Below are 24,889 nucleotides of genomic sequence, written 5' to 3' on the forward strand. Positions count from 1 at the left end.
TTTGCATTGTTCAATATACCTAGAATATTGTAGTAATGAGAGTATCATTTATTTCTACCTTTTCATCTATGATCAATTATTTCTATTATATAAATTGAATAAAAATACAGGTATACCCCGTATAGCGCACGGTACTTATAGGGCGCGGATTTACTAGGGCGCTGGTATGTATTTATGTATGCAGAGATCTAGGGACATTCCTGTTAACACGATAGTTTTAATCCGATTAAGCTTTTGGAATATAAGCATTATATAACTTGCATACAAACATACATCGTAAGTTATTAAATTAATATGAATTGCAATTATTCGAAAATAAGATGCCGAGTCTACTCTTAAATGCAGTAACTTTCTAATAGTCTAATACAATTTATTAAATATTATTAAAATTATATTCAAGATCAGTAAATTTATTTGGGTATGATTTCAAATCGGACTTTTAGTTTTTCAAAGAACGATGGCTCCAATTAAATATTCACCCAAAACCCTGAAAAAAGGCTTTAAAAGAAATTTGCCATATTATATTAAATGTATTTTAAAGCTTCTAAAACATACAAAATTCCCAATCAAACCTAATTTGAGCTAGTAGTTATTGTTAACTTGAAAGTCTTTAAAGATTATTGTAAAGTCTTTAAAGATTTATGTTTGTTGACAGAATTGTAACTTTTATTACAAGTTTAATTTTTTTACTTTAAGTTTAAATTTTATATTTATTTTAAGTTTATATTTTTATTTAATTGCCGTTATAGTACGGGAGCCAGCAACGTTTTCGAGCAAGCATTTTAGTCAGGCTGGTTTTTTGGTATGTGGTCCTTGGTGCTCTCTCGGTTAGGGTAAGGGCCGTCTGGCAGCTGGGAGTGGTTGCGTTAATTAGTGCGCAGCCAATTTGTACAGCGTGATTTCAAAATTTTGAAAGCATTTTAGTCAGCCCAATTTTCGTTTTTTTGACTTCGAATAGGTTCACCAGACTCAAATTTTTTGTTGCCAGACATTTTGGGCGCTGCTAAATATGTGCCAGACGTCAATTTATTTATTAATTTAAAAAAAAAATCAAATCATTTTAGTCCGTCTGAAATTTTAGTATTATGTTCGTTAAGGGTAAAAACACGTAAAATTAATTTGCCAGACGTTTCTGCGGTTGTTAACCATGTCTGGCAAGCAAAAATGTCTGGCAATATGATACTAGTTTATAGCATTTTAGTCAGTCCAATTTTCATTTTTTGACTTGATATTTGATTTGATTACTTGAATAAGTTATCCAGATTCACATTTTTGTTGCCAGACATTTTGGGCGCTGCCAAATATGTGCAAGACGCCAATTTATTCATTAATTTTTTTTAAATTTCAAATCATTTTAGTCTGTCTGTAATTTTAATATTATGTTCATTAAGGGTCAAGAAACATAATATTAATTTGCCAGACGTTTCTGCGGTTGTTAAGCATGTCTGGCAACGAAAAAAGTCTGGCAATATGATACTAGTAGACAGAGTGAGGCAATCGCTAAATACATTGGCGCGAATGAAACAAAAAACTATTATACTCGTAAGAGCGCTATACGTTTACTAGACAGAAAACCATAAGAAAAATCAAGTAACTACATTAGACAGATGTGTTTGTTATAAACTTCTCTGCAAAATTGTGTTTATACCATTTTTCTTTAGAATCACCGTTTCTTACAAATTGCCATCTGGAAAGTTAAAAAATTCATATTTCTCATATTATGCAGTGTTTATAAATACATCATCGAAGGTGAATTATGAGTGAAAAATAAAAATCCATTGATTTGTTTTGGATAGATGAGTTTAACGAGTCTTTTGATATATCACATTGTAGTATTATTGTCTCAGTGTGGGAGGTTCGCATACCTGATTGTTTTGAAGGAATTAATCGAAATAATTATGTATAAATGAATGCGAGGCGTGTTATAACATCCAAAGTGCTTAAACAGTTATCATATTAAGCCATAAGACGAATAAATCTGTATAATAGACGTATTTATTCGTTGTTAAAAAGCGATATTCCCAATTATAATCTTGATTTAAGAGATCTAGGTCGAATGACTATCATTATATAGTGATACATATTGATCTAAAATGAACCCATTTGAATTTTTGAATTATTAAATACACTTCGATTTTTAAAAAACAGTGCTCAATTTACAGCTAAAAACTGAAAGAAAAAAGTGCGGAGAATGTTTGCTGTACAATATATATATCGTATATACTAGAATTTTAAGATTCTATTCTAGGGGTAGCTCGAACTGGTAAGGTAGCAAAACTAGTATTATCAGTATTAAGTATAGGTATGTGTTACGATTGGTTGCTGCTAAAGCCATGTAATATGTACATGTACCAATAATATTACATGTACCATGTAAAATGAAGTCATTCGACTCAGTTAACTTAGTGATAAAAAAAAATTGCGTACAGCCAAATGATTATTGTCAGTTCTCATTGCAAAACTTAAAATATATGATATTCTTAGGAAATTGACGATGTTACTTAACCACTGTCGAGTCAAATTTTTCAAAATATTAACAGCAATATTTTAGAATCATTAACATATTTTTTACAGCTAGTAAAATTAAAAAATTGACTAATATGATGCAATTTCTTTGTCTTTTCTAATTAGGTCTTTATTTAACTTTATTTTATTTGTTTTATGAAAATGTTATTGAAATTGCACTAACTTTAAATAGCGCTCTTATAGAGTATAATAGTTTTTTTGTTTCATTCGCGCCAATGTATTTAGCGATTGTCTCACTCTGTCTACTAGTATCATATTGCCAGACTTTTTTCGTTGCCAGACATGCTTAACAACCGCAGAAACGTCTGGCAAATTAATTTTATGTTTTTTGACCCTTAATGAACATAATATTAAAATTACAGACGGACTAAAATGATTTGAAATTTAAAAAAAATTAATGAATAAATTGGCGTCTGGCACATATTTGGCAGCGCCCAAAATGTCTGGCAACAAAAATGTGAATCTGGATAACTTATTCAAGTTATCAAATCAAATATCAAGTCAAAAAATGAAAATTGGACTGACTAAAATGCTAAAAACTAGTATCATATTGCCAGACATTTTTGCTTGCCAGACATGGTTAACAACCGCAGAAACGTCTGGCAAATTAATTTTACGTGTTTTTACCCTTAACGAACATAATACTAAAATTTCAGACGGACTAAAATGATTTGAATTTTTAAAAAAATTAATAAATAAATTGGCGTCTGGCACATATTTAGCAGCGCCCAAAATGTCTGGCAACAAAAAATTTGAGTCTGGTGAACCTATTCGAAGTCAAAAAAACGAAAATTGGGCTGACTAAAATGCTTTCAAAATTTTGAAATCGCGCTGTACAAATTGGCTGCGCACTAATTAACGCAACCACTTCCAGCTGCCAGACGGCCCTTACCCTAACCGAGAGAGCACCAAGGACCACATACCAAAAAACCAGCCTGACTAAAATGCTTGTTTTGAAAACGTTGCTGGCTATTAAAAGTTATTCCTTTATTGTTTCATTTATTTGATTTACCGAAACAGTATTGATAATGATAATTATACTGCTATTACTATAATAATACCAGATTTTATTTTATTTTTATTTTAGAAGTTTTTTAACTTCTTATAATTTTATGACTTTTATAAAACTAAATAAATGTTTAAAATCATATCAAAGTATTATTTCATAATTAACCGCACTTTTTATAACCCTTTTTTATAACTATATTTATCAAGGCAATACGATCAAAAATGTAAGCATTGTGCGCTATCACGGAATAACGTACAACGACTCCCGGCATTATATTCACGAGCCGAATTTTATCACGGAATTAGGGACAAACGCGTGGTTCAGCAAAATGCCGATTATTTCTATAAATGACGTTCTACGACGAAAAATCTTGTTTTATAATAATCTTAAAAGTCTAATTGATAAAATATAACAGATTAAGTTTGACCACTTACCTATTTTTTCTAAAATATGGTACGTTTACCTTAAGCACTGGCTAAATAGAACACTCGACCGCGCTGATTGTTTATCGTTTATCTCCCAATAGCAAAGTCATAAGAATCAAGGTTATAGCTAGTTATACATCTTGTTGTTGAACAATGCAAAAACTTTACTGGTTTTTGAGATATTGGTGGCGGATCCTATTAACCCCAGATATTCATATATTACTATCCATTTTTCGATAAATTCATAGAAATTTTTTTTGGTTTATTCTTCAAAATCAGTGGAAAATAACCATTAGTGAATTATATTTTACATTGCATTATCCAATGATTGTTGAAGTTCTTCATCTTTTTCAATTTGTAGAGTGATTTAATAAAACATGAATGATACCTGACTGTGTCTCAAATGCATGGATTTTGACATATCTTTTGAAACGAATTCCTTCAAAATTATAGGTCTTCAAAATTGTAGTGACTCATTTTTCTGATATACTTGTTCTAGTACCCGAAATGTCAATACATTTAATTGAATGCGAGCATTATAATCAATCTTCAAAATATTTTATTCCAGAGAACTTGTAATTATGTGCACTGACATTTATACAGGTGTGTGTTCCAAAGTTATAATATCAACCAAATATTCGTGGTCTATTATATCTGGGAATAAGTTATTCGTCAAAATGCCCCTTTTGATCGATTTCAAATTTAGGTTTTTAAATTTAAATAATCTAAATAAAATACTTATATATTCTAGAAAATGTTTTATAAACACTAATGAATATAAAATTATGCAACTAAGACTGGCCCATTCGTACAGCCATTTTAACGTTTTACCCCGGATTGTTATATAGCTATATAAAATGGACATTTCTTCTTTATGAATTTGCTTGAACATATGTACATTTTTAACATGAGTACATATTGTGATAAATTTCAATGTGTTTATTTTGATTTTCCTTTTTTACAACTGTCTCTCCAAATTAGTGTTATCTTTGTTATCATCACGACCACTATATAGTATGCTCGGGAAGTAATTGGGAAAAGACACGATGAATAACAGCATTAGTATCTAAACAACATAAGGAAAATTCTGTAAAAATTCTATTATTATCATGTGGGATATGTTTAACTATTTTAATTTTTTCATTGCAAATTGTAATGCTGGAAAAACTTTTTTCTATGCATTAGAAAACCTATTTGGATGATGAAATCATGTAATATAATATATAAGTTCGTACTGCTGATACTTTCCATTCTGTTGTAAACTGTGACATTTGTCAAACACCAAAAATATAAATGTCATGGACCATATGACTACAAAACTCATTCTAGTGTTGTAATGAAAAATTTGTATTGTAAATAAATTGTAATGTATATATTTGAAATGATTACTTCCATATTTATTTAAACTGTACTTATGTGGATGTCACATAACATAATGTGAGCTATATATGCAATTTTCAAACAACTTTGTTACCGAAATTCTTGTATTTGTATGTACACGTAATTGAGATTTTTATGAATATGTCTTCCAAAATTACTATCTGTGTTATGATCCAATTTTCTTATTCATATCGCTCGCTGTCTATTATAACTTGCAATAAGTGATTAGACAATAATGTCTATGGTGTCCCCTTCGATGAATTCCAAATTTAGAATCTCAATTTGATTATCCTAAATGCAATAATAATATAATTCATAAAATGTTTTGTTAACACATTATTCACATTAAACTAATAAGTACTTTTACAGCACAGCGTTTGAAATATATCACTTCAAATAGGTCACTTGAGAATTAAATAAAAACTTTATATAAAATCAAAATAAGCATTCTTATTAACATTTAAAAATATATATTTTCAATAATAATTAAATTTAAAAATTAAAAGAATAACTACACTATCTAACACTGAACATAGTCTGTTTTAACTTGTCAAAACCATTTGACATATGAGTAGGCGATACATCTGTCATCATGAATAATATTGTGTAGGAAGCCATTTTAAATCAAGCGCTGTTTACTAAAAATTTTCAAATTAAAAATGTAAAGTTTCTACGCGATTTTGAAATATTATTTCACCTTTCCGACCATCTCTGGATTGGCACGAATTTTTCAAGACAAAGACTGGCCAAATCGGTATAGCCGTTTTCGAGTTTTACCGAATCATTTGATCGAAAGCTCAATTTTTATATATATAAGATATATATATATATATATATATATATATATATATATATATATACAGTAAACCCTCGCTTTACGCGGCAAGTGCGTACCGTGCAGTATAGGAACCGTGCTATAAGAAACTCGTATTTAACATACAATTCAGGCTAATTCATAGTGCGTTCTATGGAACCTTACATAGTGCAGTATGGGATCCGTGCTATGAGAGACTCACAGTTGGTACAAATCGTACCATTTTTATCGCGCTGTATGGAGACCAAGGAATACAACTTGAAGTAGGAGTAATACGGACGAAATGACATGTAGGGTATTGACACGATTGACACCTTATTCAAAAATTGGCGCGACGCAATAGTCAGCTCAATCGTGTTCTTAGGCAGCTATTATATAAACGGGCATGTCTAAAAGATAAAAATCAATAACAAAATTTACATCAATACCCTTTTGCACAACGAACTTATGGGCTGTAGACCAAATACCGTGTAATAAGAAGTCCGTGTAGTCGGAGGGATGTCGGATTTTTAGCTCCGTGTAGTATGGGAACCGTGTACCCAGAGTGCCGTGTAAAGCGAGGGCCTACTGTATACATAAAAATATCATGAATGAATGGAATATTAAATTAATTAGTTGTTATTATTTTATTTATTTATGTTTATACATTTTATTACAGATGAAAAGACTACGGATTTTTATTTGGAAATGTCAATTATATTTTTCATTTCATATGGGGCCCAATTAAACTAAAAGTTTTAGAAAACTGAAAAAAATAGGATTTTGAAAATTTTGAAGTTTTTGAAAATAAACAGATTTATTTAGCGTATTCTATACAACTTATGTCTCTCTTTGAGAATCTTTTTTCTGAAATGTTTTGAAAATTTCAAAATGAAAAAAATCTTTTTTAAAAAAAAATAGTTATTTTGGAAATGTGTTTATTTTGAATTAAAAAAATTCAAAATATGATTCTTTTTTGAAATCTTGAATCTTTTGAGAATCTTAAAAAGTTAGTTTTTTTTTAAAAAAAATGCCATTTCTAAACAGTATCAATACAAGTGAAATGTTTTTTGAATTATTCAAATCGGACGCTCCGTTCTCTTAAAAACGGAGTTACCGTTTTCGGCACTTTTTGCCGAAATCGTCGACGAAAATTTGTATCCGCACATACATACACTAATTTTCATGAAGGTAGGTCTAGCGGTTTCGGAAATATGGAGGAAAAAGTAAAAAAATCAGCCATTTGGCGGTCAAAAATGATCATTGGACATATGCACATCAAATTATCAGATATTTTATAGAGATTTTAACAATAAGTATACATTTTGTTAACATTCCTATGGGTTCCGTACCAATGCTTATGCGTTAGACAGCGACGCGGCGCTTACGCGCTTTATATTTTGTCCCTATGCAGATAAAGCAGTATGATTGCTTTGAAAAAAAGTTCAGATCTTCCACAATATGTCAAAATAAAGAAAAAAAAATTTTTTTCAAAAAAAAAAAAAAATTTTTTTTTTTTTTTTTTAATTTTTTTTTATTAAAAAGTTATTTTTTGTCCAATTTATAGTTTCTCAAAAATCGTATTTTTTCAAAGTAAATTTTTTTCAAAAATGTTAATCGTTTTTAAAAAAATAATAATTTTTGGTACGGGAAGTACCAGCAATTTGCCTTAAGGCACGATGACTTAATTGCTTTAAGACAAAATTCCACTTACAGCTAGTTGGAAAATTTAAAAAGCGATGGGATTTTGTTATTTTTTAAGAAATTTTGACACGCTATTAAGAAACCACGTGTTCGTTTCGTTCAGGGCCGTATTGTTAATGACCCTGTCTTTATGTAATTGCAAAAACAACCCCTCAGCGAATCTTCTTTTAATTGTATTCACTTCAAAATGTAAAATTGAAATCAGCCTTCACACCACATTATCCTTACATTGGTTTAGAGAAATCATCAAATTCATTGTCTATAACACCTATTTTGAATTTAATGGATCATTTTATTACCAAATTTTTGGCACCTCAATGGGATCTCCCGCATCTCCGTCTTTAGTAGAAATTTCCTTACAATTAGTAGAAAACAAAATATTTAAAAATTATAATAAACAAATCTTTTATTACCGCTATGCAGACGATATTATTACTTGTATTCCGGAAAAAGACATCAACATAGTTACTGATAATTTTAACAATTTTAATAAGAAATTACAGTTTACCGTAGAATTAGAGACAATGAATTCGATTAGCTTTCTAGACATCAGACTAATACGCACAAATGACCACCGATTAATTACTAGACAACTGGTACCAGAAACCAACTAGCTTCGGACGATACATAAATTACCACTCATACCACCCTCCTAAAATGAAAATAGCCACAATAATAAATTTAACAGACCACGCCATATTACTATCTGACAAAAACTTCTGGGACACGAATATTGACCTGGTAATAAACACACTGAAAAACAACTTATATCCTACAAACATAATCAACTCGGTCATAAATAACAGACGCAGTTACATTCCTCACAGACCATAAAAACCGCTTAGACTTAATTCGAAATATACCAAGGCGCATTAGTAAGGATACGCAGAATTTTATTCTGGCACCTTTGAATGAGAGTCATATACTGGTGTCATTTGCCTAGCGTACGTAAAAGATTTATATTTCTCGTGGAAAAAACTATTTCAACAGTATGGCATTCTGTTGGTATGTAATTGTGATGCAACCCTTAGTTCAATTTTTACACAAATTAAATCTAAGTTCAATTTTGACCGCCTCAGGAATTTGGTATATCAGATTAATTACTCTAATTGCGAACTCTTTTATATTGGAGAAACTAGCCAAAACCTGAGTAAACGCCTTCATCAACACAAAAATAACTCAAAAAACCCTAAGCAATTTAAAACGATGTTAACTGAGCATATTAAAAATTTAAATTATAATATCGATTTTTTTAACCCTAAAATTTTACATTTTGAAGAGAATACAATTAAAAGAAGATTCGCTGAGGGGTTGTTTTTGCAATTACATAACGACAGGGTCATTAACAAATGCTTCGACAATACGGCCCTGAACGAAACGAACACGTGGTTTCTTAATAGCGTGTCAAAATTTCTTAAAAAATAACAAAATCCCATCGCTTTTTAAATTTTCCAAAAAATATCAACACATGCTAAAAACTGCTTTGAGAAAAATGTGACATTTCTATCCTAAACTCCGAAGAGTAAATACATAGTATAGACAACTTGTTAAGTTATCATGGTTATTAGTGTGTTTTACCATTTGTGATGTTTGTGTTAAAAAATATATATCTTATCAATGTGCACATACTCATACCATGGATTAATAATGGTTTCATATGCTATATTGGGATACAAAATTGTAAGTGTTTTATTACTATTATTATTATTATTATTGTTTTTCCATGAAATTTCCGTTCTATTTATAATATAATTTATTTAGTTTCAAATTTTTATAGTTAATTTGATTACCACTGAATGATGGCTAAGATGCTAGCCGAAACGTATGGATTTTAAATAAATAAACTTTTAAAAAAACTCTCATACTATTTTTATTGATGTTACGCCCGAATATTAAACTCAAATTAAACATATATATCAACATAAAATTCAAGACTATTCAAATATATATATATATATATATATATATATATATATATATATATATATATATATATATATATATATATATATATGAGAATCAGTCTTCGGGGCAATACATCAATTAAGAACTTGTATGATCTTATAACATTTTTATTGTTTCCATACGTTTCGACACATTGTTTTGTGTCATCATCAGTGGACTCTAGTTTGAAAGCACAGATACAAATTATTAATTAAAACCAATTTATAAGAAAGTGATTTGGTATAAAAATTTACATGTAATTGTAGTAATCCTAATTATTTCATAATTATAATTGTTCACAATGCACAATAAAAACAATTCTTGTCACTTTAAATCGGAAAAATATATAAATTTTTAGAATGAGTTTTTTATTGTATAGTACATGTCGTAAATCCGTATTCCGATGCGAAAGTTAATCTTAAATGTGCACCAATGTGCGCACCACATGTTAAAAGTTAGGTAGAGGGCACACGAACTGACCAGAGAATTTAAGGTTTGACAACGCGAGGAGGGTACATATAGTAAAAGATAAAAATATGACAATTGTGAGGATGGACATGGTTGGTACAATTGAGATAAAAATTAAAAGAAAATGAAAAATTAATTAAAATTAAAATTAATATAATTAAAACGTCAGAATAGGTAATTATTTTAAAGGTATGAACTTCGAAACATTGCTTAAAAATACTTGGAAATTCTCACACAGTGAAGAAGTATCAACTCTTAACAATTGGCTTTTCGTCCTCAATACAAAACACAATCATCCTTCCCTCGTATGCCAAAAAGAAGAAAACAAGTTTATTGGCACTATTTGCCTCCCATACATTAAAAATCTCTTACCTGTTTGAAAAAAAAAACTGTTTGATTTCGCGGAGTTGCGTTTGGTTTGCAATATTGATCAGACTCTTAACATTTTATTTTCGAACCTAAAATCACCGACAAGTTTAGATCGTACTTCTAACATCGTGTATAAAATTGACTGTAGAAATTATGAGGCCACTTATATTGGCGAAACTGGACAACACCTAAAAAAACGTCTTAGGCAACATTATAACAACTCCAAAAATCAAAATCGAAATTAAACAATGATAACTGACCACATCCAAAGTTTCAATCATATTTTCAATTTTGATGTTGCCACAATTTTATATCACGAGTCGAATATATTGCAGAGACGCTTTTCAGAATCATGCTTCATACATTTTTATAAAAATAGCATAAACAAAAATGTTGATACTTCTTCACTATGTGAGAATTACCAAGTAGTTTTAAACAATATTTCGAAGTTCATACCTTTAAAATAATTACCTATCCTCATTCGATGTTTTAATTATATTAATTTTAATTTTAATTAATTTTTCTTTTTCTTTCAATTTTTATCTCAATTCTACCAACTATGTCCATTCTCACAATTGTCATATTTTTATCTTTTACTATATGTACCCTCCTCGCGTTGTCAAACGTTGAATTCTCTGGTCAGTTCGTGTGCCCTCTACTTAACTTTTAACATGTGGTGCGCACATTGGTGCACATTCAGGTTTCACTTTTGCATCGGAATACGGATTTGCGACATTTACTATACAATAAAAAAACTCATTCTAAAAATTTATATATTGTTCCGATTTAAGCTGACAAGAATTGTTTTTATTGTGCATTGTGAACAATTATGATTATGAAATAATTAGGATTACTACAATTACATGAAAGTTTTTATACCATATCACTTTCTTATAAATTAGTTTTAATTAATAATTTTTATCTGTGCTTTCAAACTAGAGTCCACTGAAGATGACACATAACAATGTGTTGAAACGTATGGAAACAATAAAAATGTTATAAGTTCATACAATATGTATTACCCTGAAGACTGATTCTCATATATCTCAACATCAAAATTATTAAAATTTTAACACACACACACATATATATATATATATATATATATATATATATATATATATATATATATATATATATATATATATATATATATATATATATATATATATATATATGTATGTATGTCTTATATACAAAAATGTAGCTCTCTTTCAAATGTCTAAGTAAAACTCAAAAACGGCCAAACCGATTTGGCCAGTCTTAGTCTTGAAAAATTCGTGCCAATCCAGAGAAAGTCCAAAAGGTGAGAAATTATTTCAAATCCGCGTAGAAATTTTACATTTTTAATTTGAAAATTTTTGGTAAACAGCACTTGGTTCAAAATGGCTTCCCCCACAATATTATTCAAATGACAGATGAATACTACTGATATGTCAAAACAAAGTTAAAACAGATTATGTGTTATTCTTTTAATTTTATATATTTTTAAATGTTGATAAGAATGCTTATTTTGACTTTATACGAGGTTTTTATTTAAGTCTCAAGTGTTTGCTCACTGCCTTTTAGTATTCTTTTATCAAGAGCTTGAAATAATACTATTCTTATTGATTAAGGCTTGCTTATAAAAGAATAAATAAATGATTTTGTTTCCAACGCTGTGCTGTGCAAGTACTTATTGGTTTAATGTGAATAATGTGTTCCCAAAACATTTTCTGAATTATATTATTATTGCATTTAGGTTATTCAAATGGAGATCCTAAATTTGGAATTCATCGAAGGCGACACCATAGACATTTCGGTCTAATCACTTATTGCAAGTTATAATAGACAGCGATATGAATAAGAAAATTGGATTATAACACAGATAGTAATTTTAGAAATCATATTCATAAAAATATCAATTAAGTGTACATACAAGTACAAGATCTTCGGAAACAAAGTTGTTTGAAAATTGCTTATAAAGCTCACATTATGTTTTGTGACATCCACATAAGTACAGTTTAAATAGATATGGAAGTAATCATTTTGAATATATACAGTACAATCTATTTACAATACAATTTTTTCTTTAATAAAGAAGAAATGTCTATTTTATATAGCTATATAACAGTCCGGGGTAAAACTTTAAAATGACTGTACGGATTGGGCCCAGTCTTAGTTGCATAATTTTATATTCTTTAGTATTTATAAAACATTTTCTAGATTATATCATTATTTTATTTAGATTATTTGAATTAAAAACCTAAAAACCTAACTTACTCGCAGATATACCAGACCACTACTTAAATAAGAAGATTCGGCTGATAATATAACTTTGGAACACACACCACACACCTGTAAAAATGTCATTGCACAAAATTACATGTTCTCTGGAATAAAATATTTTGAAAAATGATTATAATGCTCGCATTCAATTAAATGTATCATTAGTTCGGGTACTAGAACAAGTATAGCAGAAAAATGATTCACTGATATCCTACAATTTTGAAGGAATTCTTCTCAAACGATATGTCAGAATTTGTGCATTTTAGACACAGTCAGGTACCGTTCATGTTTTATTAAATCACTCTACAAATTGAAAAAGATGAAGAACTTCAACAATCATTGGATAATGCAATGTAAAATATAATACACTGATGGTTATTTTTCACTAATTTTGAAGTACTATTTTTGAATAAACTGGAAAATTGTCTATGAATTTATTGAAAAATGGATAGTAATATATGAAGATCCGCGGGGTTAATAAGATCCACCACCAATATCTCAAAAAACCAGTAAAGTTTAGCATTGTTCAACAACAATATTTGAAAGTACAAGATGTATAACCAGCTACAACCTTGATTCTTATGACTTTGCTATTGGGAGATAAACATTAATCTTTGAAAATCCATAACGAAAGTATTTCCTTTTGTTGTTAGTTTTTTAGGTGATTTAGTTTACGAGACTCTAATATAAATTTTAACAATACGCCATTTAATTGTTTTATGAAATGTAATGTTAATTTTGAATGAGATTCAACAGTTTTTTTATATTACCACTTTAAAAACTCACATCTGTGTGGGGCAAAAATGACCAACTGAACATTGACCATTGAACATTGATGGCAATAAACTAAAAAAGACTTGGATTGAATTATACCATATTTTTATAGAAAGTGTATAAAACTTCCAGTTTGATTGCATTAACAAAGTATGGACAAACGAATATTGTTATTATGAATTATATAATTTATTATTATACAAGTAGACTTTCAGTCTAGACAAGTATTCTTTATATATTTATATAGTATATTTTATTTAGAAATAACTTACTTAGCAAAACAACGTTTGCCGGTCAGCTAGTATATATATATATATATATATATATATATATATATATATATATATATATATATATATATATTACAAATGTATTCTGAGTGGATAATAGATATTAATTTGGAAATATGAACAAACAACACTCTTTTTGCACTAATTTATTAAATAATAATTTTCACAAACGTTTCGAGACTAGGTTTGTCTCATCATCAGTGTGTTATAATTAAAAAATTTTTTAAAATATGGAAGTCTAAATTAGCATGTTGTGTTTTTCATTACACGTCGTTCACTGCACGTTGTTCTTTTAATACCACTGTCTTCGGTATTCGTATTCTCTCCTACTTGAAAACCACTTGAAATTGTAAAGTCACTCAATCAGATAGGAAAAAAAGGATTAGGGTCCAGTTGAAAAATAGATGTCGTTAGGAGAAAAAATATTCTATGATGAGATGGTTTGTTTATAAGATTTGTTATACATTGTTATAATTAAAAGTGTATGTACATCTATATATAAGCTACAAAGTATGAATGAGATTCAGGTATGTATCATGTAATATATTGGTATCTGTCCGTAAATTTACTGTGTTACCTTTTTTTCCTATCTGATTGAGTGGCTTTACAATTTCAAGTGGTTTTCAAGTAGGAGAGAATACGAATACCGAAGACAGTGGTATTAAAAGAACAACGTGCAGTGAACGACGTGTAATGAAAAACACAACATACTAATTTAGATTTCCATATTTTAAAAATTTTTTTAATTATAACACACTGATGATGAGACAAACCTAGTCTCGAAACGTTTGTGAAAATTATTATTTAATAAATTAGTGCAAAAAGAGTGTTGTTTGTTCATATTTCCAAATTAATATATATATATATATATATATATATATATATATATATATATATATATATATATATATATATATATATGATACTTTGATATGCTTTGATATGCATGCGTCCATTTCGGTCACGATCTGATTGATGACACGAACAGCGATCATTTTATACCACCAAATAGCATTTTTTTTTACTTTTGTTTCTTTATCTTGAAAACCTCTGGACCTGTCTTTCCCAAAATTTTGTCTATTCCGACAATACAAGAAGTATGTTTCTGGAATCATTCGAATAGATTGCTTCGTTCTCTCACAAACTGAATTGTCATTTTTTGCACATTTTGACTTGTAAATGTAACCTGCCATTTCATAAACCAATCGAATGTTTGAAGAAAGGAATAATTTAAATCGGTTCTTCAATATTCTCAAAATTGTTGGCCATACCTTGTATCAGCATACACACACACATACGTTATTGTTTCAAAGATATGTCAAAAAGTTTATACACCTTTGATACGTAAAGCTATGCAAAAATTTTCATTTTCGATTTTTTTGCGATTACTATAACTTATCCTATGAGAAGTCGGTACTATACAATTAGAATAGGAATTATATAAATTTTTCAAATAAATTGTAAATTTAAAGTATAAAACTTTGTAGATTTTTAAAATTTTGAAAAAAAATATGAATTTTTTGATATTTGATTGAACCGTACAAGTGAACTTTAAAAACTAAAAATCTTGGGACAGGACCACAAAAAAAATGTAACAAAATTAATACTCATTTTTTAAATATTTATAAAATATCGGATAATTTCATGAACATATGTCTAATGATCATTTGGGACAGCAAAATATCTTTCTTTTTAATTTATTATCTGTATATCCAAAACCGCTAGATCCGGGCGCCTGAGATCGTGGACGAAAAATTGTATCCAAACATAGATGCACACATAAATTAATTTTTGCTGAGGTATGCCTAAATGTTCAGAAACCTTTGTAACGTAACAATATGCAAAAAAATTCATTTTTGTTTTTTTGCGATTACTATATCTTACCCTACATGAAGTTAAACATTTGATTGCTAAATCAGAAGAAAATATTTTCATATTTGAAAAACGCTACCACAAAAAACTGTTGAATAATTATTTATGACGCGAGCATATAAGAACTCTAGTTTATCAAGTTTCAACAGTTTATATTGTCAAATTGACAAAATGAAATATTTGGAACGCAGCTGTAAGGAAAAACTTATTAGGGATAATTGAACATGAGATAGAATATACATTAATAAAGCCCGGTGCATACAAGTAATTCTTGTATTAAGATTTCTGTTAAGTTTTCTAGTAAGGTGATCAAGAATTTTGCGTCAGATTTTCACTTAGTTTATGATTAATAATAATTTTGTGCATTTTCAAATATATTATTATGAATATATACTGTGAATTTTGCAATTCATATTTCATTGGCCTAAAATAAACTAAAGCTTATAAATATACAAACATAGCATTGTATGAAATGTAAAAAATAAACATATTATTAAATAAGGATTTATGTCAAGTTTTCTAGTATGGTGGGCAAGAATTTTGTGCTGGATTTTCACTTATTTCATGATTAATAATGATTTCCTGCATTTTTAAATAGATTATTATGAATATATACTGTGAATTTTACAATTCATATTTTATTGGCCTAAAATGCACTAATAATTTTAAGTATAAAAACAAAGCATTGCATGTAATGTAATGTATCGTATCATATTAGAATGAATCCATAAAATGATTTAATCTAATTTTTCTAAGAATTTAATGAAATAATAATAATAAAAACATAATAAAGTGCTGCAGTTTAACATAACAATTATTGATTTTTAAAATCAGTATCTTTGTCGGATAATGAATATTGTTATAAATTGAATAATGTTATCTTTTTTTTTAAAAAAATATTTCAAAACTTTTGAAATAAAACGATTTGATTTTTTAAAAATTTTCAAATTTTTCTATATTTCAGATAAAATTACAAAAATTTGAAAAAACATACTTGAATTTTTCGTAAATTTGAATATTTTAAAATTACTGAACTGCGTTTCCCAAAAACTAATCATTTTTTCACATTGCGATATTTACACAATAGCTATTTACAAAATAAAAACTGAACGCTTGCAAAGTACATGAATCAAGTACACATTGATATTTATGACAAAATACAGCTTTTGCATTTGACACTGAAAGTATGGGTCACTAAACAGTTCATCTATCGCCGAATAGGACATACTCTACTCGTACAATTCGGCAGGAATTTTCGAGGACAGAAGTTGTTGAGAAATCAGTTTCCGACGTAACTAGGTACCGGTTATAGACATAAATTATGTTAAGGATACTGCCGTTGTGAATAGAGAGCTTAAATGTAAAATCTGGCTAGGGCGTAAGATGTCATTACACTAAAACTTACTTACATAGATGGTTTCACAATGCTCAGTAATTCATCATGAGTAGCCGGCATACGACGTATAACCATTTTTCTTCCATCAGTAGATCCCATGCCTATAGACGCTAGTGATCTGATGGACACGGAATTGTTTTTGACTACGTGGCAAAATGATGGTATGTATTCATCAAATTCTATTGTTAGTCGATTTTCGCCTTGTGTTGCAGTCCGATCTATAGGCAACCCATGCGAGTGCTTGTCTGAATAAAGTGATTTTGAACTGTGGCTGAACATTTTATCCTTTTTGTCGCCATCTGTCAAATTTGGCATATTGTCATCTAATAAAGGTGGTACTGTTCTGCCGTCATGATGTTCTGGCAAGACGAAACTAGAAAATATCAAAATATTATTCAGAGTTAATTTATTCAACAAATATTATCGTTTTATTATTCACATGTTTTAGTCCAGTCTTTACACTGTTTACAGTGAGTTCACCTCGGGATTCGAGACACCCAGCTATAAGTCTCTAAATACTTGCATATTGACACTAAAAAGTTTTCTCAAAACCTACATATGGTAGGGCGTACATATCATATGTAGGCTGTGAGACAACTTTTTAGTGTCAATAAACAAGTATTTACAGACTTACAGCTTGGTATCTCGAATTCCGAGATGCTTACCTAATTTAAGCTTAAATGACTGGACTATACTCGCATACTGGAAAGTAAGACGCTTATTGTAGCAGGGGTAAGTGGTAACATGCGTTTTTTCATCCCGTTTTTAACAATCTTCTCTTGATTTATAAACCAATAGCACATTCAACGTCGAGCGCTCGACGAGTAATCATCTAGGTGCATGAAATACTCAATATAAATAATAGATAAGCAACAAAGTGTTATGAGTTACAGGCAACTCGGGCATGATGACATTCTTTTACCGGTTTATAGAAATAACTCAGAGAGTACATAGGTCGAGACAGGTATAAAAATTAGTAATGAAGTGCATTTATTTTGTTACGGATGGGGGTTGGTTAGACCCCTTCAGAATAGCTAATTGAATTTGACTCAATAGCTATTCCGAGGATTTTGTATAACTGAATATATGAAGGAAAAATACTCGCTGTTCTCTGCTTGGTCAGCGGCCCAGTCGGATGGTGGCTTGGTGTCTGGAATTCTCAAATCGCTATAAGGAATGGATATTGAGGTAGGAATTGACTCCAGAAGCACAATAAGAAACACTGGCTGCGATTAATAACGTATTTATTTAAACAAATAACATCGAATACTCGGAAAATTCAACAAAAACTCATACGGAAAACAAGTGAAAATGGCGTACGTGACAAGCGAGCGCGAGACCCTATTCAGCCGCAAGATTAGCCATTATGTCCAAAATCTTCTTCTTTTTGGTATCACCAGAGACTAAGTATTGTTCGACTCTGACAAATATCGTCTGGCGACATCTAACAAGATTCTGGCGCAAACATATTCCCCAGTCTAAAAGGGCTACCTTTTATAATCCCATAATTCTTTGGATAATGGCCACTCAAATCACTCCATCGGCACCTAGAAAACTTCTACTCTTCCTTGCATCCAATGGAGCAGGCAAAACCGACAAAGTCAATAAAGGTGTAGGAAGTTGAGGATCCTGAATCACCACGCAGCTAAGATTTAAGTCTGGAGCTCCATCAGACCACAATCATTAAGCTCCATCCAATAATACGTAAAAATAATAATTCATTCAAATGTCTTTTAAACACTTTGGAATGTAATAAAGAAATAAAGAATGAAAGTTTTCTTTTTTCTTTCAATCCTCCCAGAGGACCGAGTAGATATAGAGTCGTTCCAAAAATCCGACACAAATAACCAATTCTTATATCTAGCATATAGTTTAGGAAGTCGATCTTGGGAAACACTAATGGCTGCCTTTTGATTAGTAGGAATATGGAACCATTGTGTATTATGAAAGAGGTCGTGAATTTTTGATATTTTGTTGGCTAAAAAAGTTTTCCAACAAGTGATTAGTTCTACCAACCATTGTCGGACTATCATTGAATCATTAACATCATCGTAAATTACAGCTCCGCATGCTTGTTCGGAGCTATTCGTAAAACCAAGTACTGAACATTTTCTGAAGTTCTGAGATAATGTGGTATGTTATAGTTATTCAACTTTGATTCGGCAAATACGGCTAACCACAAAGGCATAATAAATGATGGTAGCGCTTCATCCCAATCAATCTTTAATTTCGAAATTTTCTTTATTAAGATTTTTATCTTAACAACAATAGGAGTAACAAATCTCGAAGAATCGTAAAGACGCGCAATTGCTGAAAGGAGATGACGTTTGGTCCACTTTCTCCACATATGATTTGTACCAGAAAGATAATTATCCGGCAAAGTATTCCATTTCAATCATAATTTCTTTGATAAATTTTTGTTTTTAAAATTGCTAAGGACATGTTTATATAGGATATCAGGATTTGGATTAAGCTCACGAATACTAGGATGCATAGATTCCTTTTTCTTCAGTTCACAAGTTCCACAAGAAACTGCAGTTTGCAAATCCCGGAAAATGGCTTTTGTATTTACCAAAGAATCAATACTTGTAACCATATCATTGTCGTAAGAACGTGAAGAATGTGGGATGTCTTCTAATTGTGTAATCTTATCTTTTTTTTCAAAAAGATCTGCGTTTGAAGCAATGCATGAATTAAATAAAATGCTGGAAATTTGTAATAAATCGTTTTGATCATCTAAAATTGTTTCGGCATGCTTTATTTTTGCATAAAGCATTTCCAACGCTCTCGCGAGGGTATATTCCGCAATAAAGCTAGGATTTTCTGACTGTCTCAATATATTAATTTTATCGCAAAGGTGCATGCATCGTAAGTTTCTTGTATGCTTAAAAAATACATTTCTCTCTTAGCTATTAGTCGATCGATCTCTGCACCAACGTCAAGTTTAGATGCCATCTTGGATTAATATTTCCTTAATATATTAAATAAATCCTAATCAAAATTAGGATCCGGCGTCGAAGGACCAATGTTACGGATGGGGGTTGGTTAGACCCCTTCAAAATAACTAATTGAATTTATTAGTATAACTGAATATATTAAGGAAAAATACACGTTGTTCTCTGCTTGGTCGGCGGCCCAGTCGGATGGTGGCTTGGTGTCTGGAATTCTCAGTTCGCTATACGGAATGGATACTGAGGTAAGAATTTACTATAGAAGCATAATAAGAAACACTGGCTGCGACTAATAACGTATTTATTCACACAAATAACATCGAATACGCGAAAAATTCAACAAAAACTCATACGGAAAACAAGTGAAAATGGCGTACGTGACAAGCCAGCGCCAAACCCCGTTCACCCGCAAGATTAGCAAATATATCCAAAATCTTCTTCTTTTCGGTATTACCAGAGACTAAGTATTTTCCGACTCTGACAAATATTGTCTGCCGACATCTAACAAGATTCTGGCGCGAACATAAATAATAATAGTGATTGTATGGAATATGACAGTGATGATGGAAGTGAGCATAGTAATAGTAATTTAATGAGTGAAAATAATGATGGTAAAACAGTTAATTCAAATACGGTAAATAGTGTTAAAAATACTTATATAAAATGTGGTAATAACAATTTAGAAACAAGAAGAGAATACAAAAAATGGATAAGTGAAATAGATCAAAAATGATTCCGAAAAGAAATAACTTAAATGACGAAGTAAATAAAAATATGGTACTGAGAATAAAAGATCATCCAAAGGAAACAAAAAATATGAATAAAAATAACTCAAGTAATAATAATAATAAACCACAGCAAAATTGGAATGATATGGTTATAGAAGAAGAATTAAGTAGTGGATCTAACAATATAGCAGTTTCAAAATAAACTAATAGGAATAAAAATGATATGAAAATTGAAAAAGAAATTAATAGCAATTGCGATGTTATAGAAGCGGAAAAACAAATTGGAAGGAATCACAACGACATGGTAGTTTTTTTTTTAAATTTATATGTAACAATCAGAATAAAAGAAGTAATTCTATGAGCTACAGTGAGAACATAATTTAAACAAATCAATAATGTAAAGTAAAGGAAAAACAAATAATAATAATAATAATAATAATAATAATGATAATAATAAATAACTAACTATAATAATAATAACAAATAAATAGAAATAATAATCATAAAAATTATAAAAAGAAAAAAAAATAGATATAATAAAGAAAAGAAAACTGTTCCATTGATCAGTTAACTAATCAGTAGTTAATTCTAGAATTAGGGATCTCGAGTAGTGCTGAAACCATGTGGTTTGAGTGTGTTTCCAGTTTTAAGTGATGGTGAAGGCTATTGCTGCTAATTACATTCACAATATATGGAATGTTAAAATCATTGTGGATAGTTTGATTGCTGATGAACCAGGCGGCATCAGCGATTTGTCTCAAAATCATTGATTGGGCACGTTGTTTAAGAACTGTATTGGACTTACTAGCACAACCCCAAATTTCAATGCCATAAGTCCAAATAGGGTTAATTATAATTTTGTAAACTAAGATTTTGTTTACAAGTGATAGTTTTGATTTGCGCCCTAAGAGCCAGTACAGGTCTTTAGTTGTTTGCTTCATATGTTTAATTTTGGCTAAAATGTGAGATTTCCAAGTTAATTTTTGGTCCAAATGATTTCCCAAATACTTAACACTAGTTTTCGTGGTAATTATATGTCCGTTGAAATTGACTTCAAGGCATGTGAGTTTGTTGAGTGGAAATAAATATGGTGGAATTTGGTCTCATTTATCTTATTGCGCCATCTTTTGGTCCATTCTTCGATATTATTTAGATGTAATTGCAATTTGGTTGAAGCAGATGTGGGGCAGATATCTGTAGATAAAACCGCAATTTCGTCAGCGAACGTGGCAGTATTGGCATCTGGAAATGTAGGAAAATCGCTGGTATATATCAAATATAAGAAAGGACCCAGTACACTTCCTTGCGGAACATCCGCTTTAATTGGAAAAAATGCATACATTTCAGCATTGACACGAACTTTAAACATTCTAGAGTCAAGGTATAATTTCAGGATTGCATAGTAGCCAGACGGGAGAAAAGATCTGATTTTAGATAAAAGACCCTTATGCCAAACTTTATCAAACGCCTGACTTACATCAAGAAAGACAGCAGAGCAATACTGTTTGGATTCGAATGTGTTGTTGATTAAATTTACAATCCTATGACACTGCTGTACCGTAGGGTAATGTTTTTGGAAACCAAATTGATGGTAAGGGATGATATTTGATTTCGATAACATATCTTGCCACAGTAATCTTTCAAAAATCTTGGATGTAATGGGAAACAGGCTGATTGGTCTGTATGAAGAAACTGAGCTAGAATCTTTTATTTATTAGGTATCATTTTCACAATTGATATTTTGAAAGAATTTGGCCAAACATTAAGTCTTAAAATAGAATTGAATATGTATGTTAAGAAAATGAAACTTTTTTATCATTTCTTTTAACATTCTTGCTGATATTGAATCAATACCTGGAGCCCTTTGTTTGGTAGTTTAGAGATTTCCATGATAACTCTCTTTAAAGAAGAAAATCTCTTTTTATTATTATGTATAGTTACTGGATCTTTACTTACGTCAGAATGGTCATCAAAAGCACTCGGATTTGGTTGAAATACGGAGCTTAAGTATTTGGCAAAAAGTCCAATTTTTTCCTCATAACTTCGTGCCCAGAAAAGATTGTTATTTGATTCCCAGTGCACTGGTGGAATTCTACTGCTTGGCTTAAGTTTGTTCTTTATAGGCGTCCAAATAGAGTTATCAAAGCGATTAAGATTGGTAATGTAATTGGTAAAATTTGTATTGTTTAATTCTTTCAATCTGGCTTTAAGCTTATTGCTGAGGTTATTTAAGATGTTTTTATCGGAAGGTAAGTGGGAAGTATGCCATTCTAGCTTTTCGCTTTTCAGCAATTAGCTTTTTTTTTCAAGAGAAGTAGATTGGTACTTCACGTCCTTCATTAAAGGTGGAGCAAAAAGAGCAGCATCATGCAGCATTTTGTTAAAGAAGTCAATTGCACTATCGATATCCGAAAGGTTTTTAAGCCTTATTTGTAAGTTGATTTTTGCTTCCACAATTCTGCGATATGTCTCCCAATTAGTTTTTGCTGAGAGAATTTTTGAAGTATGAGAAATGTTAATTACTGATGAACATATACTAGCTATTATGGGAGAATGGTCAGAAGAGAAATCATAACTTGCTTCAATTTCAGTGAAATTGATAGTAATGCCATTCAAAATAAAATAGTCTAACAAATCGGGTTTTTTATTTGTGTCAATAAGAGTGCTTGCTGTTAAAATCGCCTCCAACGACAAATTTAGGTCCTAGGGTTGACAAAAATGCACAAAACTGCGAGCAATTTATTATATGCCGTGGTGCACAATACACAGCCAATAGTGTGACGACATAAGACGTAAACTTAACTTGTAGAGATGTTGCTTGCAAGTAATCCTCACTGTATTTTTGGATTTCGAAATGCAAAATATTTGACTTGATTAAGGGATTCTACTGTAGAATTTTGAAAAAATCGAAATTTTTTTTTCCATATTTTCAAATTTTAATATTTCAAAAATATGTAATTAAGAGGATTTTTCAAAATATCTATTATTTCCTGAGTTATAGCCGTTTTAGTGACGTGGCCTCGGTTCGGGTCCGACTTGTCTCAAAACTTTGAACGCGTTTTTCTCGGAACTACTTTTTTCGAGCTGGCAGTTAGGATATCTTGAGTTCTAATGAACCGATTTACTTCAAATTTAGAGAGGATTTTCTCTATACATCGCTTCATCGCGTGGACCTTGCCCAAAACTATAACTTTTCATTTAGTATTTATAAAAAAAACGGAATTGTTAAAAAAACATGAAAAAAATTTTTTTTTTCAAATTGCCGCCATTTAAACAATTTTTTTTAACTTATCCAAAGGTCATACGATAACGGCGTCTATAATAATTAAGAATCCATCTATTTTTTATGTTTCAAATCACCAGGAGGGTTGGAATCATGCACGCCAGGACACCCTCTTTTTTTGAGCCCCCACTTTGACAGCTCATAACTTTGTGAATTTTAATTTTTTTTTAATTTTATTTTATGTTAACATGATAAAAAAATTTATAGTAAAAATATTATTTGTTTCCTTTATACAGCGCTTCAAAAACCGGGCGAAATTCATGCCTCTACAGTAGAATACCCTCTTAATATGGCTGTACCTCCAAGGGGCACTACCATCTGGATGAGGTGTGTGATAAAGATTGTAGTGAGGTATAAATAGGTTTGAGAATTTGGTAAAGTGTGTTTCACTCACCAGTAAAACATCAATTTTATTTTCAGTAGAAAAAACTGTTAATTCGTTTTTATGTTGACTTAGCCCATTAGCGTTCCATAAACCAATCCTAATAAATTTAGCCATTTTGTCTATTTAATTTTGTTAATGAGAGTGGATAACATATTAATAATAATGCTATTTTGCTGCATGAGCTGATTAAACATGATTTTAAATTCACCCAGGAATTGTGACATTGTTGAATTGCAGTGACTTTCAGATGTTGAAACTGAATTTTGCGATTTAATGGTAAGTAGAACATATGTTGAGAGTTGGTAAGTCTATTGACTTGTATCC

The 24,889-nt window shown here is 30.2% G+C and overlaps 1 protein-coding gene across 1 annotated transcript in view; it reads right to left on the reverse strand.

Annotated features, from left to right (window-relative positions):
- LOC113371608 (sodium- and chloride-dependent GABA transporter ine-like) overlaps window positions 1-24,889 on the reverse strand; it is a 432,836-nt gene that overhangs the window by 287,323 nt on the left and 120,624 nt on the right. Inside the window, exon 3 of the mRNA XM_026612248.1 lies at window positions 17,232-17,591. Within this exon, the coding sequence (XP_026468033.1) occupies window positions 17,232-17,591 (360 nt within the window). The remainder of the gene's footprint in view (window positions 1-17,231; window positions 17,592-24,889) is intronic.

The sequence above is a fragment of the Ctenocephalides felis genome, unplaced genomic scaffold (assembly GCF_003426905.1).
Source record: "Ctenocephalides felis isolate EL2017-DRISC unplaced genomic scaffold, ASM342690v1 CF-g0.4_SCAFFOLD_01492, whole genome shotgun sequence".
NCBI classification, from domain to species: Eukaryota; Metazoa; Arthropoda; class Insecta; order Siphonaptera; family Pulicidae; genus Ctenocephalides; species Ctenocephalides felis.